An 18646-nucleotide genomic window follows, 5' to 3' on the forward strand; every position below is an offset into this window, starting at 1 on the left:
TCTGACCTGGGCCTCTTCAAATCTAGGCTAAAAACCTACTTATTTAGGATTGCTTTTAATACCCAGTAGTATGATGACACTTTTATCTTATTTTATCTTATTCGATTTTGTTGTATTTTATTGCTTTCACTGTTCTTTTATTGTTTTTATTTGTTTTTACTTATTCTTCTCTTTATTTATTACCTACTGTAAAGCACTTTGGTACATTGTACCATTGTTTGTAAAGGGCTGTATAAATAAAACACATTTACATTTACATTACATACCGTGACGATCCATCCAGGTTAGCTCTGTGAATGAAGCTGAGCTTGGCATCAGCCCAGTACAACTTCTGTTCCACGAGGTCTATGGTGAGGCCGTTGGGCCAGTATATGTCCTCCTTCACTATCACTTTCCTGTTAAAGAGACACAGGTGCACAAAATGAATAAACCAATTTAGGAACCCGTTTTCTCTTGAGTTGTCTGAAATCACTTTTGTTACGTTTTTACGAATGTTTATTACATTTGAATCTCATTTACGTTTTCATCCGACTCATTTAGGGAACACTTTTAGCCAGTGACTTAGTGCTTCAAAAGTAAGAAAACCCTGATGTAACCTTCAAGTATTAAACCTGCGCTTTTGAAAGAACATGTTGAAAATGTAAAGAAGTTCAAAGTAAGTGTGAGTTAGACACGTTAAGCCAAATTCAGTTTCCACATTAGCTCATGCACATGGCCTGTGTTAGGGAAACTTTGTCATTGTCAACAGTTTGCGAGGTTCCACTGGTATGGGGATAAATCCCCGTCTTAAATCAGGAGTATATGTGTTAGATGGAGACAAAGATTCCCTGTTTTCATGCTTGGATTTAGCTCTTCTCATTTTTAAAACTCTGTCCTCACACTCAAAACCTCTCCGTTCGCCAGCGACTCTGCTCTGCTTAGGTTCAGACCTCCTCCTGCACCCAGATTGTGTCTGTGTTCTCGCAGATTTTTTTTTCTCCTCGCTTGCCAATTACAGTGAAACAAAATCTTTATCATAATGAATGGAAATTCATAGAAGAAAAGAAGAAAAAGGACACGTCGAGATAATGAGTTGCTCGAGATAAATTGGGAGAAAAAAACGCAAAGCGGAGTTCAGAGAGAAATAAATAATAATAAATCAGCCCAGATAGCAGTGGACTCCGGGGCAGATCTGCCCTCAAGCCGGGCGGATCCGCCGTCCTGATCAACCGCTCGCCCCGCCTCCCCACAGTGTTATAGGACCCGTTGCGGACTCTAGGCGGATCCGCACATTGTACACGCTCCCCAGATAGCAGTGGACTCCGGGGCGGATCCGCCGTCCTGATCAACCACTCACCCCGCCTCCACACAGTGTTCAGCGTCATTACAGCGTCATTCGGAGTTGGAAGTTGGAGAGCAACAGCGAAACGTGTCGGCAGATCGTACACTGTAAGTAAACTGTTAATATGTCACATAGCATATTGCCGGTAGGTAATGTAGATTTGAGTTAACCCTGGTAGTTTTGGTCACTATATCATTCACTCATTACTCATTCATCTAAGTTGACTACACAGGTTATTTTTGTTAGTCTTAAACTGCATTTCTATATTTAGAAATTCTATGTCTGAAGTATGTGACAGATTGTCTATTTTGGAGTGCATTACTATGTGTATCCTGTCACATTACAAATTGTGATTATGATGGCGGATGATGATAACTTAATGAAAATCTCCTTTTGTGATTACAGATTCTGTCAGAAAAAATCCTGTCGCTCGTGCTTCCACTGAACATGATGTCTGCAAGCATGCCATCCGGTGGTTCAACTTGGCAGCAGACGGGAACCTCAAGGAGACGCAGTAAACACGAGGTTCATCCTGCTGACAGTGTCTAAGCACAGCACATCACATGTTATGCCAGTTCTTGTTTATTGGGGCCTGCCATAGCATTGCATAGGAGAGCACTGCATGCAAATGCATGGCAAGGCACCTATTACTATTCCGTTGGCAAAAGTCTATGGGATTTAACATTGAAAACGTGTCTCTTTATAGGCTATATTTATTCTTCCGTCCACATTAATGCGGGCCCTATGGGCCCACACATCCCAACAATATATATATCAAAACGACCAGCTCGATGAGTTTTCGCGGGCTATTACTTTTATTGAAGATTGGAGTTAACATGGCGACGTAATAAGCAAAAAACAGCCCCCCAAAGCCCCCATAGGAATAAACAGGGGGATGACCTGGAAAAATCATAAAAAAAAACAAAATTTTGAGCAGTTACTGTGTCATCATGCATTAACCTAGAAACGCCATTCAAATGTCAGTTTGTAGATACGTCCGTGCTGTGTTCAAGAGTGAAGACGCCATGTCGATACCTGCTACGGATTTCCCAAAGCATGCCTCCAAGCGATCCAAAGTTTTGACCAAAATCTGCAAAATTTTAATTTTTAGAGCACAACTGCCATTTCATTAGAGTGTGGGAAGAGCAAGAGTTCTGACCTCAGATTCATTTTCGAATTGCCCTCACGCCTACAAATATCACTCCAATGCCATTATGTACTGTCATAATATAGGCTCGCATGTTGGGATTCATAAAATGTTTTCATATTTCATCTAGGGCTGACCGTTTGCTCTCAGAGCCCCTCAGAGCAAAGTGATGTCGGGGCTCAAAGACCTCAAATCCCCATTTTAATTCATCCAATTCTCAGAATCTCAGCAGCTCCTGCAGCCCTTCTTTCTCTCATCCGTGCTTTCACTGTGAATGTGCTACAGATCTGAAACGCGGGAATATTGAAGTCCAAAGGCGTCCCTCGCTCATTCTGCGAGAATTTTTTCCGTAGCTCTTACGGTTTCCGAATGGGAAGCATCTGTTCGTAGAGGTTTTTTGGCTCTGAGAAGCCTGAGTCTCATATAATTAATGTAGCAGCAGCTGGGGCAGCTTAACTGTCAGTTAATTGAGGGAGATTAATTACCATAGAAACAAGGCTATTAGTGGCCCAGCCAGTCCTTTGAAGTTTCAACAGCACAATTAAAGCTGCAGTCTGCAGGTTTTCAAAATTCCGAGTCTAAAGTCGGAAAATTCAAACTGATACAACTTTCAGGTCCCTCCCCCAACCTCTAACAAGCTCCGAATCGCCCCCCAAACCCCTCCCCCTCTGTGGACGAGGTTGTGCACGTGAGTTCACACCAGTGTGAGCGCACACAAGCTGGGGCAGACTCACGCTCAAGGCTCTAGCATGGTTGCCGCGTCCGCTCGCGCGAGCGGTGTTGATGACGTCACGAGTTCGTGCCCGCCATAGGACCATATATAGTGGCGCAAGTCGTTGCGCGCCAGTAGTTGCAATTTTCTCCGTCACAGAGGTGTCGCTGCTACGTGAAGGTTACCTCTACTCTACAACCACGAAAGTGGAGAAGAAAACAATGCCGCTGTCAAGAGCAAGAATACTGTAATTAATGATACTGCTGCAGTTTTCGGATCATTTTAATTTTTTAATTCAGTTAAAAGAGGTGAAGGTTTGAAGCCCCCGGCATCAACAGAGTCTCTGCCCTCTTCTTTGCCTTCACGTATCTGTCCCGTAGCTTCTTCCACACATTCTTACAGAACTCTCCCTCTTTCCCCAAAGTTCTGCCCATCTCTGTGAACCAGTTTTGGGAGTTTACGTGCTCCCTGTGCTGTTTCACTGCAGTTTCGTACCTCAAAACTGTAAATTTACTCGTAATAATAACCCAATTTTAGGTCTTTTGCAGCTTCACAATAAATCATTTTCAGGTGTATAAGGCTAAACTGGTGCGGTTTTTATGGAGTCATTTCTAGTTGGTAAGCAAGTTTTTATCTGTATCTACTTTTGTTAATAAATTCATAATAAATAAAGGTTCTGGACCAAATGAGTCCACCTCCATTATAAGTATCATACACGGATCCGAAACGGATCCGGGCCGGATGATGTGATCTATGAACGGATCCAAAACGGATCCGGGCCGGATGATGTGTTCTATGAACGGCTCCGGGCCGGATGATGTGTTCTATGAACGGATCCGGGCCGGATGATGTGTTCTATGAACGGCTCCGGGCCGGATGATGTGTTCTATGAACGGATGCGGGCCGGATGATGTGTTATATGAACAGATCCGAAACGGATCCGGGCCGGATGATGTGTTCTATGAACGGATGCGGGCCGGATGATGTGTTATATGAACAGATCCGAAACGGATCCGGGCCGGATGATGTGTTCTATGAACGGCTCCGGGCCGGATGATGTTTTATATGAACGGATCCGAAACGGATCCGGGTCGGATGATGTGATCTATGAACGGATCCATAACGGCTCCGGGCCGGATGATGCGATCTATGAACGGATCTAAAACGGCTCCGGGCCAGATGATGTGATCTATGAACGGATCTAAAACGGCTCCGGGCCAGATGATGTGATCTATGAACGGATCTAAAACGGCTCCGGGCCGGATGATGCGATCTATGAACGGATCCATAACGGCTCCGGGCCAGATGATGTGATCTATGAACGGATCTAAAACGGCTCCGGGCCAGATGATGTGATCTATGAACGGATCTAAAACGGCTCCGGGCCAGATGATGTGATCTATGAACGGATCTAAAACGGCTCCGGGCCAGATGATGTGATCTATGAACGGATCCAAAACGGATCCGGGCCGGATGTGGCACTTAATGTGTGGATCCGGATCCGTTCCGGTGTGCAAGTGGACTCCGATCCGGGTCCGTTTTGCAGATCCATTCCTGAGCCTACCCTAAATCCGGAACGGATCCGGTCCGGAGTCCGTTTGCTATCTGGGAGATGACAATAAGTAAATTTTAGAGTCAAATCTAAATAAAACACAGGAATGATTTGGATTCCAGGGATAAAGGAAAAACTATACATAAATAGATACAAGGATGAAAATAAACAAGAATAGAAATTAAAAAGAAAAAAATCATTTTATTTTAGTTAATTTAATGACCCATTTATTGAGCCATTTACAAATTTCATCTAGTATTTATTTACGATTGTGACTATTTCAGCCCTTCATATCAGAGGTTTTAGGAGAGGAGGTCTAGTGATGAGTCTTCACAGGCTCCTAAAGGTGGAGAGGGACATCCCTGCTCTGGTAGCATTTTTGTAGCTAATTCCACCATCATGAAACCACAAATCGGAACAGTTTCCACTGACACTACCCTGTGCATAAAGGTGGCAGTACCAGATAATGTTTTCCTGAGAGAAACCCAGAGGAAGAAGGAACAGAAGCTGGTGTGACTACGTTTAGTCTGCAGCCTGCAGATTCAGATGTACCTATGCATCGTACAGGCTGAAGTAATGTAAAGGGACTGTACCTGTTGCAGCCGTCCATGCCAGCACGCTCTATCCTGGGCTCCTCTCCCCAGTCTGTCCAGTACATGTATCTGCAGGGGGAAAAAAAAGAGCAGAAAAATAGGAATAATACAAACCCAGTGCCATTTTTAAAATTAGTTCACAGATGAGTCAGTGATGGCATGAGTAGCTTCTCACTGTTGACAAGTTCTGGTTAATGGTTATGACATGTGGAGTTCCTCAGGGGTCAGTTCTTGGACCCCTTCTGTTCACTCTATACATGCTGCCTCTGGGTCAAATTCTGAAGAACTCTAAAGTCAACTATCACAGCTATGCAGATGACACACAGATATATCTTGCACTGTCTCCAGATGACTGCAGTCCTATAGAGTCATTGTGCGACTGCTTAGAGCAAGTCAAAAAGTGGATGAACCAAAATTTCCTTCAGTTAAATCAAGAAAAAACTGAGGTCATTGTGTTTGGCAACAAAGAGAAGAGGTTTGCTGTCAGTAAACACCTTGAGTCACTGTCTCTAGAAACTAAAGACCAAGTCCGGAACCTTGGCGTGCTGATAGACTCAGACCTGACCTTCAACAATCATATCAAATCAGTCATGAAATCAGCCTTTTATCAACTTAAGAACATATCCAGAATTAAGGGTTTCATGTCCCAAACAGATCAGGAGAAGCTGATTCATGCTTTCATCTCCAACAGACTTGACTACTGTAACGGTCTTCTGACTGGACTCCCCCAAAAGAGTCTCAAACAGCTGCAGCTCATTCAGAACGCTGCAGCCCGAGTTTTAACCAGAACAAAGAGATCACATCACATCACATCACCCCAGTTCTCAAGTCTTTACATCGGCTCCCGGTCAGATACAGAATAGATTTTAAAGTTCTGCTACTCGTCTACAAATCACGGAATGGTTTAGGTCCAGAATACATTAATGACATGCTAGTAGAGTATAAACCCAGCAGAGCTCTGAGATCTGCTGACTCAGGTCAGATAGTGGAGTCCAGAGTTCAAACTAGACACGGTGAAGCAGCTTTTAGCTGTTATGCTGCACACAACTGGAACAAACTACCAGCAGAACTGAAATCAGCCCCAATTGTAAGTAGTGCTGGGCGGTATACCGGTTCACACCGAATACCGGTTTATAATGTCATTATGATATGAATTTTTAATTACCGCTATACCGGTGTATTTGATTACACAACGGGGGAACGCTGCGTCGAGCGACATTGTTTGAGACGGGACCCTTTTCAGTGTTGCGCTTCTAAACACGCATGTTTACTGTCTATTTTTAACGCTATTTAAAAAATACTCGTATTCTTAAGCTGCATTTCCTTTCCCTGCTCTCCCTCCGTCTCTGTCAGTCATGCGTCTCTCTCGCATAGCCTACTCACACACACACACACACACACACACACACACACAGCCCCTCCCCTCCGTGCACAACGCGTGTGTCTCCATCAGCGAGATCATGCCTGGAAGCTTGCTAGCTTCAGCGTCGCGTTAGATTAGCTCAACCGAAAGAAGACGGCTGGCGAAATTCACAAAAGGTTGGTATCACGTGCAACTTTATAAAATCACACATTTAATAGTCCTATAAAAATATTTTATATTTTTAATACAATGTTGTCCCGACCCGACCCATAGCAAACAAGCGATTACGCCTTCTTTATAAAGTTAACTAGTCGCAAGTTTGCCATAAAAAAAAAAAAAAATGTAGTTGGGTTGTCGAGGTCAAAACACTAGCAGCTGTGAATCAAATAAAGTAGGTTTTTAAACTCTTACACTGAATGTTTGCTGCTTCAATCCAGATGAGTATTGAAAAATATTTTCCGCGATTGAAAAAGAGACGTGTTGAGGATGAGGACCAGCCTGAACCGGAGGTATCAGTCTGAAACAGCTGAACAGTCCGACCAGTGTAATTAATGTTATTAATTTGTTTACAATGAAGATGTGAATATTAATACAATAAAGTTCTGTGTGACCAATTATTAACGAAGGAATTATTTTGAAGAATTTTTATTTTAATTTTTAATTCTGTTCTCAATCTGTAGAAAATGCTGTGAACACCTAATTATGCATGAAAAAAAAATACCGTGATATACCGTGAAACCGTGATACCGTGAAAAAATACCGTGATATGTATTTTTGGTCATACCGCCCAGCACTAACTGTAAGCACTTTTAAATCCAGGTTAAAAACATTTCTTTTTCGGTGTGCTTATGGTTGAGTTTATATTTTTCTTTTTCCCTCTTCATTGATAGTTTTTAACTGTGTTTTAATTTTTATTCTATTTTCTTTCTCTTTAAATTGCTTGTTTTTATGCTGCTTTATGCTGTTCTTTTAAATGCCTTGTCTTTATGTAAAGCACATTGAGTTGCCTGTGGTATGAAATGCGCTATATAAATAAAGATGCCTTGCCTTGCCTTCCCTTAATTCTGAATTTTTGGCTTCTATCATGTAGATACCATGAACTGCACTCTACTGCATATCAGGTTATTTCTTTACCTTATCTGACATTTGTTACATTACATTACGGTCATTTTGCAGACACTTTTATCCAAAGCGACTTACAATAAGTGTGTTCCACATCGGTAGGAAAAAGAACTTCAGGTCACAAGAAATCATAAGTGCATTTCCTTCCAAAACCAAACAGCTAAGAGCATAACTAGTGCTAGAGTAAGTGCGGTAAGTTAGGTACCTAGACAAATGGGAAGACAATTTAGAAAACAAAGACAATTTAGGAAACAAATAAGTGCGTAAGGAGCTAGGACGAAACAGGTGATGTCCTAAGAAGGCGGATCAGGGTAGTGTTTCCTGAAGACTGATTTGTTGTATTTATTCATTTTCTATATAATTCTTCCATTTTTAGAATAGTTTTTTATCAGTATAAATTAGTACTAATTTTCATTGTGCAATTACTACAGCAAAGATACTTCTAAACATATGAGATATCATGTACAGCTATACCCATAAGATCAAGCCAAATGAAAAAACAATGTTTCAAGCTCTCAGTCAGTCAATTGGCGGTCATTCATTTATTTATTCAAACAGGCCAGGGCATTATGGTGATGAGCTCCAAATCATCCACCAGCTCCTTTCTAATAACATCAAAATATGTACGGAGGTGAGAGTGAAGCTCTAAGAATTTTGATGTTACTGTGACTGTATTACGACAGCAGCTGATCCATATGCACCCCCACGAAGGGCAGCAATCTTACCACTACACTATCCAGTCGCCTTTTGTGCCGTATCGCAGAATATTTTCATTTTTTAGGACTTCTTTAACAACTGGATAAACATTGAGCTGATCCCTATACTGTGCAAATGTAAAACTTGAACTCAGCTGGTAAGAATTTTTCAGAATTGATTAACTTCCTGTCTGCTTGTTTCAGTAGAACATTTGTGCACTGCCTAACCTCCTATTTCATATTTCTAAAATCTGAAGAAGCTTCCGTGCCTGGTTGGAATCTCAGTGGCTTCTTTCTGTGGGCCGTTTGCATGTTCTCTCCATGCATGCGTGGGTTCTCTCTGGGTGCTCCAGCTTCCAGCATGGTTAGGTTAACTGGTGATTCTAAATGACCCCTGACAACCCTTACTATTCATAGCCCTTACTACGACCATAAATATTTGGAAAATCTATAAATTAATGAATAAATATACACAAGTAGTTGATAAGTTTGTTCCACAGCAACCACTTGGTTGATCAGTACTATAAGTGTTTGTATGTTCCAGGTGCACTTTGTTACCGTTGGGCAGGGTTAAGGGCGATTGCCCGAGGCTGGTCCAAGTCCATCCAAAACAACACCTTCCTGGAGGTGCCATCAAGCTTGGCCACTTCAATCCGATTGGTCTCTGAGTCTGTCCAATAGAGCTTTTTACCCAACCAGTCACATGCCAGCCCATCAGGACTGTCCAGCCCTGATACCACCACAGTTTGGCCCGTTCCCAGTGCTTCTTTAAGGGCTGCGAACACAAAACATACTCAAATACAATGATGACCAGAGAATGTTTCTTTCAATAAGTCACCAATGATGTGAACCTTACAAAGCCACAGTGTTCCTGTGCATCACTGTATTTTCCTAAGTAAACTCTGAGGAAATGACAGGCAGTCTTACAGTTGGATGACTGATTCCAGTGTGTTTGTTTGATGGCTTCCTCACTGACATCTGTCCAGAATATCAAGCCCTCTGCGTACAGAAAGTCCACTGCTGCTGCATCTTCCAGATCACTAACAACAATGGCCGATTCCCCCCGCCCACTGTCTGCATCTAGTAATCGCACATCACGCCGGTTGGCAAAAAGGAGGAGGGGTGAACCTGGAAAGAAAAGTACTCAAATCAAATATTTGAAACATTATGTTTACCAAACCAAGTACATAAAAAAAAAGTATATACAAGATACAGATCCAAGAGGATCTGGTTTAGTGCATATATATATATATATACATATATATGTATAACAGAACATACCACTACATGATGAATGGCTGTGTCTCTAAATCCTAAATCTGAAATTCTAGTTATAATATATATATATATATATATATATATATATATATATATATTCTTGAATTTCCCCCATTGGGGGATGAATAAAGTATTTGTCTATTCTATTCTATTCTATAATATCAAGTTGTAATATCAAATTATCCTTGCGCAGAATAATGTAGTGGCAAAATACAGTATGTATTAGTGCTGGGCGGTATACCGGTTCACACCAAATACCGGTTTATAATTTCAAAATGATATGAATTTTTAATATACCGCCATACCGGTGTAATTGATTACACAACGGGGGGAACGCTGCGTCGCGCGACATTGTTTGAGACGGGACCCTTTTCAATGTTGCGCTTCTAAACACGCATGTTTACTGTCTATGGGTGCGAGGTGGTAATAAGCACTTGCGTTACGCGAAGGTGAAGGTGGATAGGATAGACATGGAAAGTTCCGAAATCGAAGCTGCAGAACTAGTAGAACATGCTGACACAGAAGAACTTGTGCCGAAAAAAGGAGCCGTGTCTGTAGTTTGGAAGTTTTTTGGTTTAAAAAAATCCGACGTCGACCAAACGACCATTTTATGCATGTGTTGTCGGGCTACAGTTGTCGCTGGAGGTGGCAACGAGCAATTTGCTCCATCACCTTAGCCGTAAGCATGTCTTAGAATATCAAGAATGCATGAAGTTAAGGTCAGCACCCACCACACTACGCAAGTAACACGGAGAAAGCAAAAGAAAAGTCGAGCCAAATGTCACTTCAAGACGCGTTTGCTAGAGGGACTGCCTACGACCTCATTGATGCAAAAATATAATAATTGCAAGTTGCACTACTTTTTTGTATTGATTTTCCTAAAAGATGTTTGAAATTTGCACAGTAAAAGTTCTGTATTTTGACTGCAATTGTGTTTGCATTCCGATTCCTCACTTCATTAGAATCATGAGTAGCACTTCTTTGTAAACAGCATCATTTTGTGGGGCATTATTCTATGACGGTAAAATAGACTATCCTAAATTAATCTACTGCAGTAATTCTGTTCTCAATCTGTAGAAAATGCTGTGAACACCTAATTATGCATGAAAAAAAAATACCGTGATATACCGTAAAAAATACTGTGATGTGTATTTTTGGTCATACCGCCCAGCACTAGTATGTATATCATTTATCTTCACAGCATTGATTCTTTTGTCATGCTGTACATATTGTTTCATCGTGGAATGACAAATGAAGCATTTGAAACATTGTTAATAGAGCCTAGATGACAGTTTACTGCCTTTAAAGGGATATGCCACCCCCAGGTCAAATTAAGTGTATCCCCGCATTCCCGAGACATAAATAAGTGTGTGGGAGCGTTTTCCTGGCGACCCAGGCATTGTCCGAATCTCACAGCACTGACCACTGCTTGGTTGCGCGTAATACATACATGCTAGCGAATCCCCACCCCCTGGCTGCTTCACGCTGGTTTGTTTGAGGAAAGCGGGGGTGGGGATTCCCAAAGACGTAGCGGGGAGTGTGCTTCGGCTGTGTTTTCCGCACTGGAAACTAGTCCCCAAACCGACATGAGCAAAACAAGCCTTCCGTGTAGATTTACACAGTCATTTGTACTCGATGTGAAAGTACACCACTCACACAGTAATTAGAAGGTAAATCAAGTAAATTAATTCACGTTGGGCGAAATATTTCGATTGGCGACGCTGGCAACGCTAGCATGTATGTATTACGCGCAACCAAGCAGTGGTCAGTGCTGTGAGATTCGGACAATGCCTGGGTCGCCAGGAAAACGCTCCCACACACTTATTTATGTCTCGGGAATGCGGGGATACACTTAATTTGGCCTGGGGGTGGCATATCCCTTTAAAGGAGAAGCCCTTAAGGTGTAAGAAGAAAAGGGATGCATTGGGTTTGTTTACAGTAAGAAGTCTAATCTTCTTGAGCTGGTCTTCTAATACAACCAGAGTTTGAACAAATTTGGACAGAGTTTAAAATGTAAATACGCATTGTGGAGCAGATTCAGAATAATGTTCTTCAACATAGAAATGATGAAGACTTTGATTATTCCATCATCTACAGCAGCGGTCCTCAACCCCCGACCCAGTTTGGTTTGAGCCGCACGGAAAGAATAAATAACTTACATTATTTCCGTTTTATTTATTCTCCGAGTCTGAACAACGTTTTATTTTGAAAAATGACCGAATTCTCGGTCACGTGATTCATTAACGCTAATATTAAACCCACAAGCTAGCAAAATGAGTAAAAAACAGACGTCTTCGGAAAGGGAAAAAGGCCCAGTGTGGAGACAGAAGAAGAGCCTATGACCACTAAGAAAAAGAAAGCTACATTTAACAGACAATACCAGGAGACCTACTTAAAATATGGATTTAAATATTGTTTTTGAATTGGCTCTAAATCAAATCAAATCAAATTTATTTGTATAGCACATTTCATGTACAAAACAGTTCAAAGTGCTTTACATAAAATAAAAGCATTGCAGCAGGGATACATAAAAGAATAGAAAGAGAGAAAGAGAAACAAATAAAATAATTTAAATGAATTTAAAAACAAGCAACAGTCCAGATAAATTAAAAGATATCGTGCAGATTTCATTCATAGACACATGAGAAAAGGAATGTTTTTAACCTGGATTTAAAAATGTCTCCATTTGGTGAAAGTTTAATCTCCACTGGCAGTTTGTTCCACTTGTTTGCAGCATAACAGCTAAATGCTGCTTCTCCATGTTTAATCTGGACTCTGGACTGGACCAGCTGACCTGAGTCCTTGGATTTAAGTGCTCTGCTAGGTTTATATTCTCTGAACATATCACAGATGTATTTTGGGCCTAAACCGTTCTGGGATTTGTAAACCATCAGCAGGCTTTTAAAATCTATTCTGTGACTGACTGGAAGCCAGAGTAAAGATTTTAAAGCTGTCAGATCTCTTAGTCCGGGTTAAAAATTAATATATGAAAGAATTGGATTATTTTGTAAATAATCATGATTACAATGAATTGAATTCCAATTGGCTTGAATTGGACTATACTATTTAAGTGCCTTGAGATTACATTTGTTGTATTTGGCGCTATATAAAACTGAACTGAATTTAAATTGAACAGGTGATTCCCACGCACCAAGCCCGCTCTGCATAATATGCGGCGACCGGCTCTCCAATGAGGCAATGAAGCCTTCAAAACTGCTTCGCCGCTTGGAGACCAAGCACCCTGCCTTAAAAAACAAGCAAACATTTTACTTTGTTGTATTTATCCCGCACACCTTAAAGTGATGGTTCGGAGTAGATTCACCCTTGGGTCATTTGAACCGTGACATCCAGCCATTTTCGATCTTGGCTGAACATCAGCTGAGTTACTGAGTTATCCCAAATAGCTTAGTACAAGCACTAATGGAACCTGGCAGTATCTCCAAAATTACCACACTAAAATCACATGCCATGACACCAAACTTCTACAGTAGTACAACAAAGTATATGCTATATTCTACATGATTTTTTATGAATTTTTATGTTGTAGAGTTGTGAATTTATTTTATCAATGGAGAAATTGAGCAGCCTTGCTTTGTTGTCTACAGTAGTAGATCAACCCTCATCTTACTTTGAAGCTCCCAGATCAAGGAAGTGACGTCGACGCAGCTTTAGCAGCAGAGAAGCTATTAGGCTTGTGTTGATAATAATAAACTCCTGGACTATGTACAAACTTCCAAATGCATCGTTTTGTGAGTACAGACCATATTTGTACTACTGTAGAAGTTTGGTGTCATGGCATGTGATTTTAGTGTGGTAATTTTGGAGATACTGCCAGGTTCCATTAGCGCTTGTACTAAGCTATTCGGAATAACTCAGTAACTCGGCTGATGTTCAGCCAATATCGGAAAAACTTCGTGTGGGCTACTTGGCTGGATGTCACGGTTCAAATGACCCTAGGGTGAATCTACTCTGAACTATCACTTTAAAGGCCGCTCCGTGAAAATATTGTCTAACATTAAACCGGTCCGTGGCGCAAAAACAGTTGGGGACCGCTGATCTACAGTATATATCGTCAAACCTTTCAGAGAATCTGGAGACATCTCTGTGAAAAAGGGACACAGGTGATGAAATAATAGTGGATGTGTGTGACCTTCAGGCCCTCAGGCAGCTCTGCATTAATAACAGACCTGATTCTGTCCTGGAAATCACTGCATGGGCTCAGGAACACTTCCAGGAATCATTGTCTGTGAACACAGCTCACCGTAACATCCACAGATGCAGGTTAAAGCTCTACCAGGCAGAGAAGAAGCCACATGTGAACATGATCCAGAAACTCTGCCTTCTTCTCAGGACCAAAGCTCATTCAAAATGGACTGAGACAGAGTGTAAAACTGTTCTGTGGTCAGATTCTCAGTTCAAAGCCTGCATCTCTGATTGGGGGGGGGCATTAGCGCCTAAGAAACTGGAAACCTGCACATCTGGAAAGGCTCCATCAATGCGGAAAGGTATAAACAGGTTTTAAAGCAACATCTGCTCCCTTCTTCAGGGAAGGCCTTGCATATTTCAGCAGGACAAAGTTAAACCACATCCTGCATCTGTTCCAACAGCACAGCTTCATAGTGGAAGAGTCCAGTACAGAAGTACAGTCCATTTTCCATTTCAGGTAGCCACCTAACTAACAGACACCACACAGACTGCCTCAGAGCATGAGCACTCAAGACATTTTTCCTGGAGAATCCAGGGCTACCTTAAATTCGCGTTATCTGAGACCCTCAAAACAGAAGCCTGTGTGTGTGTTTGTTTTTCTATAATGATGGGGACAACATTCCAGTTCCTGTGCGTCCAAAGTCATTTTTTAGGGTTAAGACTTAGGTTAGGTATTCAGTTGTAAGCTAAGAGTCTGAATTGAGCCAAAGGAAAGCATTCTGTTAGTGAAAGTGTTAGGTTTAGGATTTCGAGGCGTGCGTGAGTGTGTGTGTGTGTGTGTGTGTGTGTGTGTGTGTAGGGCTGAGAGGAAGGAAGAGATGTTTTTTCACACCTCCCATTAGGGATGAGAGAATGTGAGGCCCGAGAGAATGTGCGTGATTAGCGTAGGGAGTGTGTGTGTGTGTGTGCGTGTGTGTGTGTTGACCCAAGAGGAATCAAGGTGGACTGCCACTGACTTCCTCTCTTTGCTATTTTTTCCTATTCCTCCCTCCCTCTCTCTCTTTTTCCTCTATCCCTGCATTAACTTGGCCTCCTCCCTACCTCTTCTCCCACCTCTTTTCGCTTTTCCCTCAGCAGCTCTCACTCTTCCTCCCCTCTTTCCCAGCTCTCTCTCTCTCTCTCTGTGTCCCTCTGCCCTTCATCCATCAGGTTTGTATGAAATCCAAACAGTCCTACATCTCCTCAACTTTCACATCAGAGCAACACAAACAGGAAAAGACTTCAATCTCGTCTTTACATTCCTCCTCAGCCCTGTTACCATATTTTATTTCTTAAATTTCAACACTTTACTATTTTTCTTTTCTTATTCATATTCTTTATTCACTGACTGTATGGTTGTAAAAAAACATCAGAAATCCCTTTCAATTTTCTACAATTTAAGACTTTGCATAGGAATGTTTTGTCAGAGTTTGAACACGGAAAGAAAAAAGCATTTATTTTCTTAGACTGTTATTTTCAATTATCAATTCTGTAGAATAAATGAAACATTAAAAGTGGGGGAAAGTATCTGGAGCTGCTTCTTGATCAACAACCACTTTAATCCTGTTTGTCTGAGATTTTTGTATGAAAAACCTTTAAAGTTATACAATGTAACTTCTCAAAAAGCCCATTATGGAGCTCCCCCTACAGGCTTGGAAGTAATGTACGGTTATGACACTGTCGTAAATCTCTTTCTCTTCCTTGCTTCATCAGCCAATGTCTTCTTCTGTTTCTTCGGTGCCTCTGCCATGATGATCGTACTGACAATGTTGCGCTAGCTTAGCCTTATACCTGGGAGAGTGAGAGGGGTCTATTTGTTTTTGCGGTAGGTGTGCCAGAAAGCAAGTCGAAGTACTTCCGCTCAGCTCCCGGGCCGGTCCAGCAAAGTTACATAGCGCAGTTATTCCAACTCAGACCCCCGAAGGGCATAGGAGACATGCCAATCGTAATATTAAAACTCATTCTAGCCGCACAATTTTTTTCAAGCTGTTATTTTAAGGTAGCCTGGCTGACGCGTCCACAATCTCGATGAGATGGTGGTCTGGGAACTAGGTGTGCATTTTCTCGTATTTGAGGCGTGGTTTACGAATGCCTAGAGCCGTTTATTGGGCGCTACGAATGTCTATCAAATGGCGTCTGGTTCTTCCCATGCTGCTTTGCGCGCGATTCATAGCCAATTGTATCACTTATACCAGATGACGACAGAAATTCGACGAGGAAGAAGAAGAAAAAAAAGTAAAATAAAAGTAAACTTGCGCTCTAAGCTACTTAAAGTGATGGTTCGGAGTAGATTCACCCTAGGGTCATTTGAACCGTGACATCCAGCCAAGTTTTTCCGATATTGGCTGAACATCAGAGTTATTCCGAATAGCTTAGTACAAGCGCTAATGGACCCTGGCAGTATCTCCAAAATTACCACACTAAAATCACATGCCATGACACCAAACTTCTACAGTAGTACAAATATGGTCTGTACTCACAAAACGATGCATTTGGAAGTTTGTACATAGTCCAGGAGTTTATTATTATCAACACAAGCCTAACAGCTTCTCTGCTGCTAAAGCTGCGTCAACGTCACTTCCTTGATCTGGGAGCTTCAAAGTAAGATGAGGGTTGATCTACTACTGTAGACAACAAAGTATATGCTATATTCTACATGAATTTTTATGTTGTAGAGTTGTGAATTTATTTTATCAATGGAGAAATTGAGCAGCCACCCCCCCGTTCTGTGATTGGTTCCCAAACTCAGGCAAAAATAAGGGCGGTGGTTTCCGGGCTGACTTTGCAGTGAGAATGAAATCGAGCGCAAAGCAGCATGGGAATTCCCATGCTAATTTTAAGGTAGAAATGTTACATAGGATTGCTTTAAAGATCTTTCTTTCATGGCTTAGAAACTGTGCAGCTCAAGTTTCTCCTCACACTCCAGGCACTGTTTAATATCTGTTAGTTGCCACACTAGTGAATGAGTCATTTGTCACAAACATTATCAGCTGACCAAAAACCAACTAATGCCTGGAAAATGACCCTACATTTAAGAGGATGCTGGGCAGGACCAATACAGCATTAGAGGTAGGGGAAGTTTAAACCATCTGTTCTCTTGATCTTCATGGGAAATGTCAGGTCCCTAGCAAATAAAATGGAGACAGCAGGAATACAAAGGGTGCAATATCATTTGTTCCACCAAAACATGGCTGCATGAGCATATACTGGACTCCAAAGCCTCTCTACACGAATTTCAGATGATACAAGTCAACAGAGACATTAGGAGCAGTGGTAAAAGCAAAGGTGGAGGTAGGGCTTCATGGTTTTGGCCAAAATAATAAGAACAATTATTTTGACTAATATTGAGATCATGAATATGTATCACAATTATTAATTGATTTTTGTGAAAAATGCTTTCATTACACTTTTCTGTAAACATAACTCTGCTTTCATTCATATTGTGCTACATTCCTGCTAATGTACAAATTCTCATCAAATACAACTGGAGATCTTCATTTAGCTATATATAGAGAGTCTCTTAGAAGAAAAATAGAAATACAAAATAGCAGCAAAAATCAATCAACAGGGCAATGCTTTAATTTTCAAATTGTGTTCAAATGAGTGAAGAAAACAAATGCGGTGCTGGTTGAAGTTGGTCCTTTCACGTTAACCAGTGGACTGTTTTTCTTGGCCTTCGTGCATTCATCATACCGCAGTTTGTGGTGTGTTATTAGATGCTTCAATAACTCTACAGCACTCTCTGGATATTATTTGTTCTTGGTTAACATCGCTCATAAATCTGAAGTATTTCCAAACAGATATTGATCCGCTTCCAGGGACAAGCTCTTCTCCCTCCGCCGTGCCAGGCATCTGGTTTTTGTTTCCATGCTCTGCTATCTATTCTTGTATATCTGTCTTTATGTCACTATTCGTCCAAACTTCACCCAGGAAACTCCTGGCTGCTCCTTTCCAGGAATAGCTGAGTGGCACATGCAGGCACATGGTTGACAGGAAGGGCTTGAGTTGCTTTTGCTTTGCGCTGCATTGGCAGCCTTTTAAATAGCCGACAATCATGTCCGTTTAATCATAGGAAGTCAAAATCAAGATAGAGGTTAACGTTCGATTAAGTGTGCAGCAGTGCCTGTTACCAACAGATGGAGTAATCCTGGACATGAGTTTACATCCATTGTTATCTACCAAAAGAGTTCACCTGTTATTCTCACTGCTACTGATGTCTGTTACATCATTAGCTCAGTTATGATTTAAACTACATCTCCCTCTCTGCTCCACAAGTTCCAACCTTTCAAAGGTGTGTCAACTCCTCCACCAGAGAAATTAAAAAAGTGGATTCTGTGCAAATGTAAAAGCTCCTCATTAGGAAAATCCTATCACATTCTAGCCCTCCTCACTTTTACCTATAAATCCTGTATTCTACAGTAACTGGTGATCAAAAGAACCATAAGGAGGTGTTCTTAGGCAGCTGAACAAACTCTGATAGTGTGTTTTGAGGACACAGCCTGGGATATATTGAGAGCCATGTGGAGATGGCATCAATGCTATGCCTGAGTGTTTAACAGGCAATATCAATTAGGACAGTGCAGCGCTTCCCCATGTAACAAGCCCTGGATCACCAGTGACCTGAAAAACCTGCTGAACATGAGGAAGAAAGATTTCAGGAAGGGAGACGGGGAATTAT

General features: G+C 41.5%; 1 protein-coding gene across 1 annotated transcript in view; it reads right to left on the bottom strand.

Annotated features, from left to right (window-relative positions):
• The window catches only part of lrp5 (low density lipoprotein receptor-related protein 5), a 112354-nt gene that overhangs the window by 84111 nt on the left and 9597 nt on the right, over positions 1-18646 (bottom strand). The window contains exons 2-5 of the mRNA XM_075469280.1: positions 9433-9633; positions 9064-9280; positions 5326-5394; positions 267-395 (exon numbers count right to left, since the gene is read on the bottom strand). Of these exons, the coding sequence (XP_075325395.1) occupies positions 267-395; positions 5326-5394; positions 9064-9280; positions 9433-9633 (616 nt within the window). The remainder of the gene's footprint in view (positions 1-266; positions 396-5325; positions 5395-9063; positions 9281-9432; positions 9634-18646) is intronic.

This window comes from Odontesthes bonariensis, chromosome 7, assembly GCF_027942865.1.
Source record: "Odontesthes bonariensis isolate fOdoBon6 chromosome 7, fOdoBon6.hap1, whole genome shotgun sequence".
In the NCBI taxonomy this organism is placed as follows: Eukaryota; Metazoa; Chordata; class Actinopteri; order Atheriniformes; family Atherinopsidae; genus Odontesthes; species Odontesthes bonariensis.